Source organism: Salvia miltiorrhiza, chromosome 1 (assembly GCF_028751815.1).
Source record: "Salvia miltiorrhiza cultivar Shanhuang (shh) chromosome 1, IMPLAD_Smil_shh, whole genome shotgun sequence".
Classification (NCBI taxonomy): Eukaryota; Viridiplantae; Streptophyta; class Magnoliopsida; order Lamiales; family Lamiaceae; genus Salvia; species Salvia miltiorrhiza.
The window spans coordinates 51,760,928-51,778,043 of NC_080387.1; the positions used below are offsets into that span (position 1 = coordinate 51,760,928).

At 37.8% G+C, this 17,116-nt stretch overlaps 2 protein-coding genes across 3 annotated transcripts; both read left to right on the forward strand.

The window, feature by feature from the left end:
- The first annotated feature begins 2,254 nt into the window (after window positions 1-2,254).
- Window positions 2,255-7,943, forward strand: LOC130991862 (uncharacterized). The gene is made up of 11 exons (XM_057916282.1): window positions 2,255-2,600; window positions 3,419-3,484; window positions 3,587-3,654; window positions 3,772-3,805; window positions 3,939-4,008; window positions 4,566-4,623; window positions 4,943-5,071; window positions 5,574-5,665; window positions 6,717-6,801; window positions 7,357-7,432; window positions 7,526-7,943. The coding sequence occupies exons 1-11, from the start codon at window positions 2,594-2,596 to the stop codon at window positions 7,576-7,578; spliced, it is 738 nt and encodes a 245-aa protein (XP_057772265.1). The 5' UTR covers window positions 2,255-2,593; the 3' UTR covers window positions 7,579-7,943.
- A 5,009-nt stretch (window positions 7,944-12,952) lies between these two features.
- On the forward strand, window positions 12,953-16,512 carry LOC130991869 (IAA-amino acid hydrolase ILR1-like 4). 2 transcript variants are annotated; one of them, XM_057916306.1, is made up of 5 exons: window positions 12,953-13,525; window positions 13,798-13,923; window positions 14,764-15,078; window positions 15,183-15,311; window positions 15,901-16,512. In XM_057916306.1, exons 1-5 carry the CDS (start codon window positions 13,169-13,171, stop codon window positions 16,306-16,308), a joined length of 1,335 nt encoding a protein of 444 aa, XP_057772289.1. In that variant the 5' UTR covers window positions 12,953-13,168; the 3' UTR covers window positions 16,309-16,512. The 2 variants fall into 2 exon arrangements, with proteins under 2 accessions (XP_057772289.1, XP_057772278.1); XM_057916295.1 differs by having other exon boundaries at window positions 12,963-13,525; window positions 15,183-16,512.
- The last annotated feature ends 604 nt before the right edge of the window (window positions 16,513-17,116 follow it).

A 17,116-nucleotide genomic window follows, 5' to 3' on the forward strand; every position in this document is an offset into this window, starting at 1 on the left:
TCTCAAAAACTTCTGTTTCAGAGACAGCACGTCCACATAATGAGCCTCATATTTTACTTGAGATATATTTTTTCTAAAGAATTGTGAATAATGACTCCAAAACTGACAATTCAGCATTTCCCAATACGAAACCTATACCAATCTTTTAATAATTTGTTTCCACCAACAGATTTATTTGGTAGCTTGGCCTGGAGAGTCATTAACAGCATATTATCACAAACATGTGAGATCCAATCCAAGTATACCATAAAATCCTCAAATCTGTACAGCTAAACTTACCATAAAAACTCTAACCAGCCTAATTAGGTTTAATTAGGTTATGACGATAATTATGATATATTGATATACCATCAAGTAGGGAGCAAAATGTGTAGGAAAGACAAGTTCTGTTTGTCATCTAAACACACTTTTTCAAGTTCATACTAGCCGAAGCAAAGGAGGCCAAAAACAATAGGGAAACTTAAAGGTAGCCAAAACCAACAAGATAAGAAAATCTGTTCCGGTAATAATCCTACCGTTTCTTATAGAATTAGGATATGTGATAAGAATAAGATAGCGAGGAGAAGTGCCATATTTATCTGCAGGATCAAACTATATTACCATGATACAAGATATTTTTCTCCATTTTAAAATGAAACATAGCGTTAAAGAATAGTATTAACTTCTGGTAACTGAATCAAGAATTCTGATAACCTGTCCAGCGCATTATCATTACACCAGTAAGATGCCACCCAAAATTGCCTTCCAAAACATGTAGACATAGCAACAAAGAACCAAAGAGACAACAGTGTAAAATTGACATATAAATCAGAACACTTCAACTCCACTTTTAAGATAACAAATGGGAGAAACCAACATCATATATAACCCGATTTTCTTCCTTTTCCGTTTCTAGAGAAAAGGGAAAACAAAAGTTCCAAATTCTGTTTCTCAGTCAAAAAAATGTTTGTAAGTTTAATGGTTGCTCATTATCAACAGAAATATTAAGTCCACACATATTAAATTACTTCACCAATACTCGAATTATCATCACAACCATGTGTCATTCTTGGAATCCTTTTTCTTCAAACTCTGTTCAATAGAACCATTCTCATATGACTCTCTCTCTCTCTCTCTCTCTCTCCTTTAAGGCATAATCAGAACCATTTACATGACTGAACAGACAATCAGCATCCAATATATCATACAATTCAATCAAGGAAACAAACAGTAGGGTTAAACTTAATACTTACACACTTGCATCCTCTCTACCAAGAAGCTTTACAGGGGTCCCTGATCTGGGCGTCGGCAGACAGCCCTCAGGGAGTTCGTCGGGGCCAAGAATACGGCCGGGCCACCATGAGCCATTTCTCCGCCGAACCCAAACCAACCCGACAGATATATCAATGGCCTTGCTAGGGTCCTCGCTGGAGCTCCCCATTCAGAAACAGAAACCCAAAAGGATTATGTAACTCAAACCGAATTGAAGAAATAGCCAAACACCATTAAACAGAAAGGTCTACTTCTCCAATCATTCAATTTTTCAGCTCCGCAATTCTGGGGCACAAACAAAGCCCTCAAGTAAAATCTCAAACCCCGTGCACCACAGCCAAAATCCTTCTAATATCTAGAAAATGTAAACGGGAAAAAAAAAAATACAGAACCAGAAACAAAATCAGATAAAAGATTTCCAGAAAACACACTCGTAGAAGCTAGAGAAGAAATTTTGGAAGGGGCTAATCCGGTAAAATTAGATCATGAAACCCAAATAAGAATTAGGGGAAAATAGACCGACAACGCAGGCTAATTGGGAGTAGAAAGAGAGAGCTAGATCTGGCAATAGAAATTCGGCACAAAATTAGTTTTGTTGTCGAGGCTTCTTCCCCCCCCATTTTCAGGGAAACCCAGAACCCATTAATTGTTTCATCTCACATTCAAAGAGAAAGCTCTGCTGTTCTTTCTCCGAGGCGGTTCGGATTTTATCATCAGTTAGCTTTATAGATGCAGAGAAACAACCGGAAAAATGGGGGAGAAGTGTGTGTTTTCTGTGAAGTGGATGATGAAACATGCAATAGCGAGGGGGAGGGGGAGAGAGAGAAAGAAAGAGACTTGTGCTGTTTTGAAAAAATGGGATCGTAGCTACCTTTTAGTATCTTTATACCATGAAACAGAGGAGCGGTGAGAGAGAGAGAGAGAGATTCTTGAAAATCCTAATAAAACTTTTTAATATATTACTGGTATTTTGAAGTAGGAGGAGAGAAACGGGAAAAGGAGAAGTTTTGTAATCAGGCACGGCAAGTTGTATATAAGTTTCGCTACACCTGTCCTACATGCATGAAATTTGTTAGAATTCTCATCAAGGAATCTTTTTCAACGGCTCTGATTGATTTCAGATTAATTTGATGTGTGATGTGTGGTGATTAGGGCGCTTTTGTTTGAGGTTCTGTGCAGCTGAGCGCACCTGACCAGAAAGATAGTGTGCGTAGGTCCCACCCGCCTCCTCTGTTCTGATTAGGGTTTTTCTCTCTCTCTAAAAGTTTTGGTGTGCGTGAGGTGTATTCATTATTTCTTTCTGCAATTGAAGGAGCAGAGAGGAAAATTCATCAACGAAGCCATGACAGGTATTGTCCGTGATTAGTGAATCGATTTTTTTGTCGGTAATGAAGATTGAATTTTAGGGTTTGTGAGTTACTCCCTATTTTTCGCTATTTTTTTTGGGCAAAAAGATAGTTGTAGTCTTTCCAAGGTTTCAACTTTCCTTAATACTGAGGTTTTGGAATGGTTTTGAGTTAATAGTTCTATCCATTCTATGTTGAGGAGCGATCTGTCTCTCTCTCTCTCTCTCTCTCTCTCTCAGTGGGTCAGAATAAGGACAGGATTTTATGTTAAAGTTTGAATATTTTTTATTTCTTCAGAATTCGAAACTTCAAAATTTGTCGAATTTCTTAGGTACTGTTGGCTGGTACAGATATTATATATGCTATCGAGTAGGTTTTGGCAAAGCTAGATAGGAGGATAAGATGTCAAATAGGAAAATATGAAACTGATCCTATGGATTGGTTTTGGTAGATTGTGATGACACTTCCCAAATTGTGAGCATCCCATGAAAGGGATCCTAAGAGCTGAATTTTGGTGGCTAAGTTTATTAGTATTCTGTTATGGTGCTTGTGTTGAAATAAATGAGAATATATATATATATATATATATATATATATATATAATTGCAGCTGAGCTAATATGCATCTGAATGAATGGCTTCTGATTTTGGGTTTCATAAACATGATTATTACGATGTTTGAAAGGTTTAAGAGTTGGGGGGGTTTGCAATGGTCTGGTTTGGACATCCTTAGTTTTGATTGTTGTTAGAGCTAGTTTTCCTTTACACAGCATCTAGCTTTCTGGTTTATTTTCATTTGGATTTTGACAATGAATTTTACAGACTATAAGGCGGAGCAGGACATGGAAATTGAAGCCTTGGAAGCAATCCTTGCGGATGAGTTTAAAGGTCTGTGTTTGTGCTATGTCCTTTTCTTTCCCCCTTTGTAATGTGTAAGCCAGTGCACCTAAACCTGTGACTTAATCGGTTCTAGTGAATTGCTTCTACCAGAAATTCATTCTAGTGAAAGTGGTCTGAATACTTCGAATCGTTGCTTTGAGATAACCATCTGTCCCCAGGTAAACATATTTTCACATGTACTGGAGCATAATGATTGTTTAAACCTTAACGAGTCAACCTATAAGTCGTATCGCATCGCTCATTGCTTTCGTCTTGTTTGCTACTTTTTTCAACAGGACGATGAGGCAGATGAGTCAAATTACCTATCAGGTTCTACAACTTCCTTACCACCCTTGTTCTTGTCAAAGAATGATGGCTTTTTCTTTAAACTAATTGCTCTTGGCATTTTAAATATATATATATATATATATATATATATATATATATATTTTTTTTTTTGCAGTACGGCTGGCATTGATATTCTCGCACACAGAAAACTATCCTGATGAACCTCCACTTCTCAATTTTAAAAGGTCATATCAATCTTTTTTTGTATGTTTGTTTTGATACACTTGTTTAGCAGTAAATGGCCAATCATATTCAGATTTTGGCAGAACATAATTCTGCACCTTCAGGTTTTTTATTTTTCTAATAATTCTCTTATGTAATTTAAAGAAGGCTGGAAGCCGTTACACCTTATAACAATGCTTACATGATCTTGTGGAAAGTTTTCAGCTATATCTTGTTCTGTAAGTGAGTAAAACCAAGTATTCTAATCCATATGCACCAGAGTCTCGGGACTTAAAACTACTGATGTCAGTAGCCTGTGGCATATAAACTGAATCTTTCTTGCTATGATTAAATTGCATGACATTTCTTGCTAAACTTAAAGTATGTGAATTTAATGAAAGTGACCATGAATTTAATTCAAGATACCAGCACTAAGGCCGACCACCTGTTTTATGGTTTGGATGGTTGTGACCATGAATATCTGAATCCTTTTTACGCAACGTGAACATACTTTGCCAAAACTTCCAACGAATTTCTGGTGAAATTCTCTATATCTGAAGACTCGTCATATTTTTTTCAGTTTGAAAGGAATTCAACAAGGAGATCTTAGAGCTCTCAAAGAAAAGCTTGAACAAGAGGTAAGACCTAAAAATGCATGTAACTTCTTTGAATGTCTGTTTTTTTAGAACATATTTACATACCAAGATGGCTCTCGGGAGTTTCTTTCCGATCAGCAATGAGTGACTGGACAAGTTTAAGTATTATGCACAGGACGTGACCAGACTGATTATATGAAAATAAAGGTGGGAAGCCCTTTGTGCTGGGGGATGCAAAGTTTTGGAGGAATTTAACGTGACAATGTTTCTTCTCTATTTAATCATGAAAGCTGCTATCTTGATCTCTATTTTTGAATCTTGCGCATGACCCTCAAGGTATTTTATAATGCTCATTTCACAGGCTGCAGATAATCTTGGTATGGCGATGATTTACACTTTGGTTACGTCAGCTAAGGAATGGCTTTCTGAAAGATTTGCCCAGGATGCTGGGGATGATGATGATGAGGAAGATGAGGCAGCAAAAGATGAGGTATTCTCTTTTCCTGAGTTAAATGTGTCTGTAAGTGGATATTGTGTGTTAAAGGACTCTGTTTCTTTCAGAAATATGTGCCAAACACGCCTTGTATTAGTTCTCATGATAATCCTTCCATAAAAACTATATGAAGATATCAAGCTTCCTGCAAGGGTGGTTTCATGCATTCTATATTTTCTAAGATTTTTGCATCTTCAATCAAAAGGGAACTACATGTTGAAGTTATGGCTTTTATACAAGCTGACTATTCATTCTGTGCTCTTTGAGCATGGTAGTGTCAGCTTTGAGGATTGACATAATCTTCTGTCGCTTGCAGAAACCATTAAAGATCTATGTCCTAAAAAACCTGCTTTAAGTTTTATGATCTGTTGGACTTCTGATTAGAGGGATCATAAATTTGTAGAAATTTGAAAATAATAACCTCATGAGGTATATTTTATTGAATCACTCCTGCTTTCTACATTGCTTTATTTAATATTTAGGTATCGATTCTTTTCAGGTTATCATACCACATGGAGAACCAGTTACTGTTGACTCATTTTTGGCATGGCGGGAGAGATTTGAAGCAGAATTAGCTCTTGAAAGAGCCAAGTGAGTTTCATAATCTAACATCTTTCTTTAATCCCATGGAAACTTGAATTAGGGGAACCCCCTTGGGGTGATCTAGTAAATGGTGTGGCCGATCTCATGATTGGGTCATGGATAATTGTCCAAAATGGTGTGGCCCATCTTTCTTCAAATCTCGTGAATGCCTTCTACGGCGAGCTACCTAGAGATAATTGTCTCTTGATTTTATGTTAGTTACTCTATATTGTTTATGCATACTCTTTCATCCCTTTGAGAGTGTGCATTACTTTTGGTGGCACGGGTTTTAGTAAATGTTAGGTGAGTGTGTTGTGGGTGGAGAAATGAACCCACTTTATTGTAGTATTATGTGGTAGGATAGTATCCAAAAATAGAATATGCACTCTTATTTGATGTACCAAAATGGCAAAAAATGCACACTTTTATGGGATGGAGGGATTATTTGATAAAGCCTATGAATAGGCTGTATTTTTGTACACTATGCTTGCACCTTAAGGGTGTGTTCTCTTTAGGGTCCGTTTACTTTCATGGAAAATGAGAGAATACATATATTTTTACCCTTTTTCCATCACTTTATATGTTTATTATGATAGAAAATTTTCTTCAGGCATGGTGAAATATTTTCTCGGACAGCTTCTTTTCAATCATTTTCTCTCCAATGTTGGATAATATTATCTTTGGGTAGTGGTATGAAAATATTTTTCAATATTTTAATTTTTTTTCATATCTAGTAAATGTAGTACTCCGTATGTGATAGGTTTATCCACCCATTTCCAACAAAGTAAACAAGTGTATAGGATATATGTAGTATATGATGAGCTTTTTTCATCTTTAGTAAACATATGATAAAAAAGGAGGAAATAGATAATATTTTCTCATCTTTTCTTATCCATCATTTTCCAATGAAAATTTTACAACCAAAGTAAACGCACCCTTAGTTGTAATTTTATCATGAGAAAATGAAGGATAAGAAAAGGTTGAAATATTTTATCACACCACTTTTCTTATCCCATCTTTACCATTTTTCGTAAATATGTTTTCATCTTTACCATTTTAGGCTAATGCCGGATTCTGCACTTGCTGCTCCAAAGGAGAAAAGACTTTCAGGCAGGCAGTGGTTTGAAAGTGGAAGGGCTTCCGCGGTATTTCCTCCTTCCAGCTCGTTACTTTTTGTCATGATTCTGCACACATCATTATATAACCGTGCAACATGGTTAATTTATCTAAATGTGCGGACATATTTATACCTGTGGGTATAGGTATACATTTGTGTGGACTTTTCCTTCTAGACGTTTTCAACTGTTCAACTGCTGTTATTTCTTTTTGGGTTGATAGTGTTTTATGTCCCGAACTTTCAACGTTTTCCACAAAATATCTTGAACTTTCATTTTCTCCTAAAAAACCCCGAACTTTCAGTTTTTTTCCATAAAGTGTCCTGCTATACAAAATTTGGTGACAAAGATGAATTATATCGCCGGAAGAAATATTTTATGGACCGTCATTGTTGGAAAACCACGAAAGTTCGGGACATTTTATGAAAATCGCTGAACGTTCGGGACATAAAACACTATTCACCCTTTCTTTTTCGTGAATCGATCTTCTCGAATCTTGAGCAATACTAGTAAAACCTATTTAGTTAGGATCTGCCTAGATTGAGATAATAACAAGTTTTTCTTGGTTCAATTCTTTGCATCCAGAAAGGTGCTGCAGCTGCTGCTGAAGAAGATGAAGAAATCGACGAAGATATTGACTTTGATGATGATGACTTCGAAGGTGAGTCGACCTTCTCATTCTGACACCCCTCCCCCCTTCCATCTTTCTGTAAAATGGTTTAACATGCATATCACCATATCTATGCGTGCGCAGTTGATGAAGATGACATGCTCGAGCACTACTTAGCTGAAAAAACTGAATCTTAGAGGGACTAAGCTAACGATGGTTCGATGGGCATGAAGGGGTTTGCTTCTTTAGTGCAGCAAACGCGCAACTAAATCTCAGGCAAAGATGGTTTAAGCCTTGGTATGCAAGAGATGGAACTTGGGCCTACTGCACAATTATACTCGTCTCAAATGAAGGCATACATGACTTGGTACGTGGAACGGGTGAATTTTTTCTGTTACTTGAGTTAAGAAGCTTGCCATTACATTATAGAACTATGTATCAACAAATTTTGAGAACCCTTTAAAGTATGTCATCTGTATTATGGCGTTCATTTCATTAGTAGTATTTGTTTCGTGTAAGACTTCGATTTTGGTCTATTGCATCATCAGTTTATTGCTGATCAGTAGTAGTAATGTAGTATACTCGATTCTTAAGATAAGTTCTCAGCTTTATATAGGCATATGATGTTTGTTAAAGAATGGTGAGGAACAACGTTGTATTAATTCGATCTAATAAGGCCTTTAATGTGAGATTTAAACTCCACTCACAATACACTTATCTAATATTTTTTTTTAAATTTGCACTGAAAAAGGTGAAGAACATTGATCATGGACGAAGAAAGTATTTATAAATCATTAACATAATAAGTATGGCTAATATGTTTCATGAATTGGAAAGTTTTCATAATAATCACATTCTATAAATGCATATAAGATTGATATGATGCATACTATTTGTGAGTATTTATTGTGAACACCGATGATGTGAAGCATACGTGAAGTATTTTTATTTTAATAATTTTTTTTATACCTTAAAATTTATTGTTTCGATTATTAAATTCACAAGTTTAATAAAAATAATATTTATACTCCTATATTTTATTTTATTTTCTCTTGTAGCTCAAAATTCATGATCGCAATTGTCATGTTTAGAGCATCTCAAATGCATTGATGCTTAGAGGGGGTCTTAGATGGTGGTCCTCACCTAAGACACACCCTCTCCAATGCATTGGGTCTTAGGAGGTGATTGGTATGATGGAATGGAATGAGGGTGGAATGGAATGGAGGTAGGAATGGAATGAAGGGAGGAAAGGAATGACAAACCTTGGTGATTCCTTTGCTTGGTATGCACAAGGAATACAAAAGGAATGGAATTGTAATGATTCCATTCCTATGATTGGTATCTAAAAATAAATTTTAGGAATGGAATGGAATTATTTTGTTTTGCTAAATTAATATTTACATCATAATTTATCAAATTGGCATTATTTTGCATCTATCTTCCACCTCTATTTTGTGTTATATTTGTAGGGACAATCCAAAATATGCACTGGGGTAAAATCGAAAAGAAAAAAAAAGAATATTAATCAATTTTTTTTAAAAAAAACTGACTTATTTTCCATGCATATTACTACTACACAGAAACATGCACCCGAAAAAAAAAATTAAATTTTTCTTGCCACCCACAACCCCACCCCCCACCCTACCCCCTATCTTTTTTTAAAAAAAAAAATTCTCGTCACCCCCACCCACCCCCAACCCCCGTCCCCCAAATTTTTGTTTATTTTACTCACCACCCCCACACCTCCCCCCCCCCTCCCCCCCCCCCTCAATTTATTTTTTTATTTTCTAAAAAAAATCTCGCCACCCCCACCCACCTCCCACTAACCCCCCTCCCCCTCCCCCCGTACCTCCCAATTTTTTTAGGGTAAATTTGGCTTAGAACATTAATAAATTTTCAAATTTTGGTTTTTCCCACAAACTTTCATTCTTGTTTCAAAATACATAATAAATCACTTTTTTGAAATTTTCCATAGTGTGATTTTTCGGCGAATTTTTTAAATGATGTGGCGCTGAACTTGAATGATGTGGCATATTTAAGGGTTAAGTATCACTTTCCCCCTCAACGTTGACACCCCTGTCACCTTTAACACCCTAACGTCAGGGTTGACGTTGTTTACCTACCTCAACGTTTCAAAACTAAAGCAAAATGCCTCCACGTTTTAAAGGCCGCCCCAAGCGCTGCTCTAATGGGATCAATCACCGTTAAAACGCATGTGGCAATTCGATTGTCATGTCACATAATTTTCATGTAATTACATTGTATTGCCACGTTATTTAAATTTTTTATCGAAATATGTCATCGTGGGAAATTAAAAAAAAATGATTTATCATGAATTTTGAAACAAGAATGAAAGATTGTGGGAAAAACTAAAATTTAGAAATTTATAATGATTTTATACCAAATTTCCTAAGAATTGGATCTTCTTGAGTTGCAATACCAATGGGGCATGTATCTTTGTCGCATTTCTGCATCATGAAGGATGGGTGGGGTGGGGGTGGCGAGTAAAATAAATAAATAAAAAATTGGGGGTGGGGGTGGGGGGAGAAAAATTTTAAAAAAATTTTAAAATGTGCAAATTGGCCCTCGAAGTAGTAGCCCCTATAGCGTATAACCTCTCTTACTCACTGTGTGTGCAACTAAACCCCTGAACTCCGAGAAAATGGTGCAAATTCCCCCCTCTGACTAACAGTTGTTAACGACGTTAGGTCAGAGGGGGGAATTTGCACCATTTTCTCGGAGTTCAGGGGTTTAGTTGCACACACAGTGACTAAGGGGGGTTTTACGTACGCTATAGGGGCTACTACTTCAGGGGCTAATCTGCACATTTTCCCTTTTTTAATTAACTCTCATCTCTCTCACTCAGCCCTCTTTCTCTCTCGGCCACTGCACCGCCGCTATCGGTGGTTGAATCACCAAGTTGTTGGATCATCTTTTATGAGCAACACAAACGATTAATCCAATTCCAATTCCAATCAAATCGACATTATATAGAAATAGCGAAAATAAGGAGGTTATGATCGTTACATTGTGAGAGGCGTCAAATTTGGCGATGGCGCCAACGCCTTGCCGAACTCACAAACTCGCGAAGCTTCGAGGCGGCTGGCTTGCTTCTGCGGCGTTATTTGGGGGCGGCCTTCGCGCTGTCTTTTGTTGAAGCAAAGCACAGAGGACGACCGCAAGTTTGAGAGAGAGCAGCCGGGGGTGATAAGGGAGCGTGCGCGACGCTCTTCGTTCGAAATTCGAGCGATGGAGGCAGGCCGGTGCTAAGGTTCAATCCTTTGTCCTCTTCAGAGGAGAATCGAGCAGGAGGCGGCTCTCCGGCCGGGTGCGGCTGCACTGGAGCCATGGATTGGCTGCTTGCCGACCTTTTAGCAGCGGTGGCGGCGATTTTGCCGTATTTGAGAGAAAGAGGCGACTCCTCATCGAGAAAAGCTAGGGCTCGCGATCTGTCACAGATTGAGATAGAGAGCATGCGGTGGGTGTCGTTGGCGGTAGGCGGCCAGTTTGCCAGATATCGCGGCGGCAATTTCGGACGGAAGGGGGGAATTAGGGCTCGCCCTTGACGTTGAGCGTGTGCAGCCGAGAGAGCTTCGGGGTTTAGGGCCCAGGAGAGAGGGAAAGGGGCGGCGCCCTCGGCCAGCCTTGCCTGGCCTCGCCGGAGCTTGAATCAGCGACGGTGACGACAGATTTTGGAGGAGGAGGGCTCCCTGTTTTTTTGTGCGTGACTTTTTGAGAGAAAAGAGAGATGAGAGATAATTTTTTTTTTAAAAAAAAGGGAAAAGGTGCAGATTAGCCCCTGAAGTAGTAGCCCCTGTAGCGTAAAACCCCCCTTAGTCACTGTGTGTGCAACTAAACCCCTGAACTCCGAGAAAAGGGTGCAAATTTCCCCCTCTGACCTAACGTCGTTAACAGCCGTTAGTCAGAAGGGGGAATTCGCACCATTTTCTCAGAGTTCAGGGGTTTAGTTGCACACACAGTGAGTAAAAGGGGTTATACGCTATAAGGGCTACTACTTCGGGGGCCAATCTGCACCTTTTCCCTTATAAAAATAATAATTTCACTCCTATATCTGAAGTTAAAGAGGAAAACAATAAAATGAAATTTTGAATTTCATGTAAATTTCAAATTAGATGATTTTGCTCACAATTTATAAAAAGACATAAGAGAAAAAAAAATGGTGTAGGATTATATGCAAACGGCGCAAGCAATAGCTGTATATGACATGTATATTTATAATATAACAATGAAAAAACGTTTTTCGCATTAATCACGTGCAAGAAGGAAACTCGCACAAGTCACGATATAAACTTTTCCTGAGCATGCGTAGTGAATAGTAATAGTGCAAAACTTGGCATTGTGTTACTGTTACCCATTCTAGATTCTAAAATTATTCAGAGATTCTAAAATTTTGTATGATGATTCATGCCAAGTAAGATACGCACATGATTTTCTTCTTCGAAAACGTTTTATTCAATTTAATTGTGTTACATGTTGAACTAAACCACCCTAAAAAAGTCAACATAACATTATGTAATTTCTACTCGAATAATGCAATTTCCTCTATCAAACTCAACGAGTCAAATATATAGTCATTGAATCATTAATCTAACTGACATCAACTAATTATGTATACAAATCAAATAATTTTGACTTGACACAATATTTGATTCAAGAATATGATATTTGAATTTAAAATTTTTATGATTTGATTAATTATTAAATACGATTTTAAAATTATGATATACAATTTGATATTTGAAAATATTTGATTATATATATGTATATATGTTTAAATAGATATATTTGATATTCACATATATACATAATTTTTTTTGTATATTAAAAAAGGATAAAGAAAAAGGAATATTTAAATAAATAAAAATGAATATAGGATTTCAAATTGAATTGAATATATTCTAATAGAATTGAATAATTGAAAATTTCAAATCGAATGCACCAATTTTATTGTCCGGAATGCACTTAACATCAAGATCAATCAATGATATCATATATTTAATCGCATGACAAAACATAATTTAATTATTAAAGTTATGAAAGTAAATAAATGACTCATTGTTACTCGTACTTCTAATAATTGTGTTTGATGCATGCATTTGCCGGTTTACTAACTGTCAAAATGCGCCATTTACAATATTTAATAAATAAAATTTCAATTTAAATATTCTCAATGATAATATTAATAGTGATTGTGTAGTTGACAATTACTCCCCCATCCCTAAAAATTGTGAGTCAATGAAGATGACACAGATTTAAAAAAAAAAATACTAGTTGTGTTTAAGTGGAGATTAAATTCCAATTTTTTTATAAATAGTGAAAAAAAAAAGTTTATAAAATTATTTTTAAATAAAAAAACATCACAATTTTCAGGGACATTTCAGTATGGTAATAAGTTCGCAATTTTTGTGGTGGACGAAGGGTGTAATCAACATGGGGGAATATTTCGTTGTAAGTACTTACTAATTGAATGGACCACACAATTATTTTACTAAAATTGTAGTCCATGGTTAGTTACAAAAGGATAAATTAATGAATGGGACACTATAAATCAACTAGGAGTACTTTTTTATGCAATTGCCAATTGGTGTCTACATCTCATTCGCTTTGCCGTTTGATAGCAGCGAATACAAGCAGAAGAAAAAACACTATCTTTCACCTCAAAATCTGATTTTTTTATACTGGGATTGAAAAATCTGTTGTAGATGCCCGAAACAATTTTAGATTAAGAGAAAAATCGGGAAGGGGGGACAGAGAATTCAAGAACTCATGAGTTGTTCAAAGCTGCTATTCTTATTTTTCATCCAGTTGTTTTTATGCAAACCCATTTTTGCAGAAAAGATTTTGAGCCCAGAAGAGCTGTCTGAAATCCCCAAGAATTTCCTCAACTTCGCCAAGAAAGATGAGGTTTTTGATTGGATGGTGGGGATTAGGAGAAAGATACACGAGAATCCTGAGCTGGGATATGAAGAATTTGAGACGAGCAAACTAGTGAGAGAGGAGTTGGATAAGATGGGGATTCCGTACAAGTACCCTTTTGCGATTACTGGTGTGGTTGGATATATTGGCACAGGGGAGCCTCCGTTTGTTGCAATCAGAGCAGATATGGATGCCCTTTCCTTACAGGTGTGCGTGTGTGTGTGTGTGAGAGAGAGAGAGAGAGTCTTGAAATGATTGATTGAGTATGTAATATGTTAATTTGTTTGATGTTGAGTCTTGAGATGTTTAGTTAGAGTTGAATCTGTTTAGAGACTTGAGTTTTGAGTTGGCTTCCTCTTTTTGTTGCTTTTGCTGTTTTGGTTGAATATATGGCAATGGTGATTTTGATCACCCCCCCCCCCCCCCCCCCCCCCCCCCCTATTGTTTATTTGATATCCTTCAGGCTTTGATTTGGACAGGAAATGGTGGAATGGGACCACAAGAGTAAGAACCATGGGAAGATGCATGCCTGTGGGCATGATGCTCATGTTGCAATGCTTCTTGGTGCAGCTAAGATACTTCGAGAGCACCTCCACCTTCTAAAGGTCTACTTCTCCTTGATAATTTTCACGCGTTTGATCAATCGCTACTTGGTTTTCTTGAATGTTTCATGAGATCATACTTGATCACTTTCTGTGCCTGAGTTGTTTTTACATGAATTATCTATTTTCTGAGATATGGGCACTACTATATGGGGTACATAAGTATGCTTGTGTAGGAGTATCATAGTTCCAGCCATGGCAACTGAGTCGATTTGAGCTAGTGAAGGTGCATTAGTCTTCTGTTATATGACTTATATCCATATTTTGTACAACATCTTCAAATTGAGCTGTGATCCCTACTAGACATTACTATTATTCAGAACATTTTGTTGTCGGGCACTATATGTTCGTTTCGTTTGGGCCATCTTATAAATCATGTGTTATATCAATGAAGCTAAGTAGCTAGTGAGAAGAAGGATCTCTATAAGCAGACAGATTTAGAAAAAGGAAGAAAGGCAAGCCATGGATTTCGACTCACAACATGGAGTATATAAGCCTGAAAAATATTGGATCTTGGCAAAATTCTCAAACTAGAAACGATATGGTAGTAGAAATGGCAAGTCGATTGTGGATGTTTTAGCTTCTTTGAAGCTGCATCACTTGGCTGTATTGTACTAGTCACCTATCAATCAAATAGCTTTGTTGTGCTACAGCCTATCTTTCATGACGAAGAGTTGCTGCGTGCAATCTTAATTGAAAACAAGGGGTGTACATATAGACCTAGTATTTGAATGAGTATATCAAACACTAGGCTGTAAAGGCATAGGAAGTTTTCAGAAAATTTATATCACAATCGAAATTCGTATTCTTAGTTATCGATGTTTATTTGGCTTAATATTACAGGGAACAGCTGTGCTCGTTTTCCAGCCTGCAGAGGAAGGGGGTGGAGGGGCAAAGAAGATGATAGAAGGTGGAGCACTTGAGAATGTCGAGGCAATCTTTGGCATCCATTCGAGTACTTTCTTGCCACCAGGTGAGGTCTCGACTAGATCCGGTCCTCTCCTGGCAGGGAGTGGCTTCTTTGAAGCTGTAATAAGTGGGAGAGGTGGGCATGCAGCCATTCCTCAGCACTCGATAGATCCAATATTAGCTGCATCAAACGTGATTGTCAGTTTACAGCACCTTGTCTCCCGAGAAGCTGATCCTCTCGACTCTCAGGTAGATCTCTTTCGTCTTGAAAAAACAGACCATCCATTGATTGACGCCTCGTGTTACTATAATAAACTCGTGATTGTTTAACAACATGAGATTTACTTGGTCAGGTAGTCACAGTTGCTAAGTTTCAAGGCGGTGACGCATTTAATGTCATCCCGGATTCTGTTACAATCGGTGGCACTTTTCGCGCCTTCTCCAGCAAGAGCTTGCTGCATCTTAAGCAGCGAATAGAACAGGTAACGATGCTGGAAATCTTGAACTGGTCCTTCGTATTTCTTCACGATCAATGCTCGTTTAGATACGTTGAGTTAGTTGTGATTCGCTTAGCCTACTCCACATTTGGAACGAAACAAAAATCCTCTTTTCATCGGACATATTGTGCCGTTCCCTCTCATGATCGCGGCCAGCTGTCAATTTCTGCCTGGCCCAGCCTGGCACAGCAAGGCACGGTGGAGCGCCTGATTTCAGGCTGGGCTGAGGTGCAAATATTCTGCCCTGAAAAATTTCAACCCGGCTCAGTCCGAGAGGCCGATTTAGCCCGAGAAAACTGGCCGGCCGGGAATCCCTATAGACGAAATGCCTTTTTGGGCCGGGCCAGGCTAGAATCAAGGTGGTCCGAAAATTTTTCAGCCCGGTGGACTCGGACCGACCCGGCCACTTTGATGGCTTTAGTTTTGAGCGTATACTTTGTGTGATAGATTTGATTGACAACACATATGACTGAGTATGTGAAGGATTAGATGATCAAAGAGGCTTAAGTTTGTTTAATTCTAAGCCATCACCCAAAGTAAACACGTTTTCGACTAAGCTTTGATCTGTTCGCAGGTCATCCTAGGGCAAGCCGCGGTGCAACGATGCACCGCAACTGTCAATTTCGAAGCAGAAAACAAGATCTTCTTCCCTCCTACCGTGAACAACAACGACTTGCACGAGCTCGTTCAGACAGTTGCAGGCGACATGCTTGGCGCTGCCGGAGTCAAAGGAATGCAGCCGTTGATGGGGTCGGAGGACTTTTCGTTCTATCAAGAGACCATCCCCGGCTACTTCCTCTTTGTCGGGATGAAAGACGAGACGCTGGAGCAGCCAACCTTTCATCACTCACCATATTTCACCATCAACGAAGATGGCCTCGCCGTGGGCGCTGCACTTCATGCGTCATTAGTCGTTCGGTACATCTCCGATGGCCGGATGGGAGATCCGGTCGATCACCGTCGTCGTCATGATGAACTGTGAATATGATGGTGGGTTGATGTGCTCAAATTTCAGTGGAAATTGGCTGCATATGAAGCAAATACTGCTTTAGTGGCGAGACATACCAACCAAATCTTGGATTGGGTTTTTGGGTGTCACATTACCTTTCAAATGTACATTTTTCATTGATAGAAATATAGTTTGGTTCCAAAATACTTCAATAATAATTAGGACAATGTTCGATTATTTGAGACTCGTGTGGGGGGTGACAAATCTCGGTACAACATGAATGTGACTCGATTATTTAGTGCAATAATATATATATATATATATATATATATAGGGGCGCGCTCCAGTGAGACCCCCTATTTTTCGTGTAACATGAGTACAATGAATAAGACATATAATACTAATGAACAAAACGTATATCTAATGAACAAGATGTATATACTGATGAAAAATAAAATTTAAAAAATTCGTAATGAATAAGACATATAAACTGATGAACAGGGCCGTATATACTGATGAACAATGCAGTATATACTGATGAATAACAAAATTTAAAATATTCTGTTCCATCCAACATTCGAACCCTGCGAAAAAAAAATCACCCTCCAGATACAATATCAGCCATAGGATTGATAAAATAAACGCACCAAATCGTGCCCTAGATCTCACTAAAATTAGGGGGTCTCATTGGAGCGGCCCCCTATATATATATATATATATATATATATATATATATATATATATATACTTCTTGTCTACGAAGACTTGTCCAGCCTGCTTTAAGAAAAATTAATTATGTATTTAATTAGTGGAGAAAAAGCCCTATAAATTTTAAAAATAG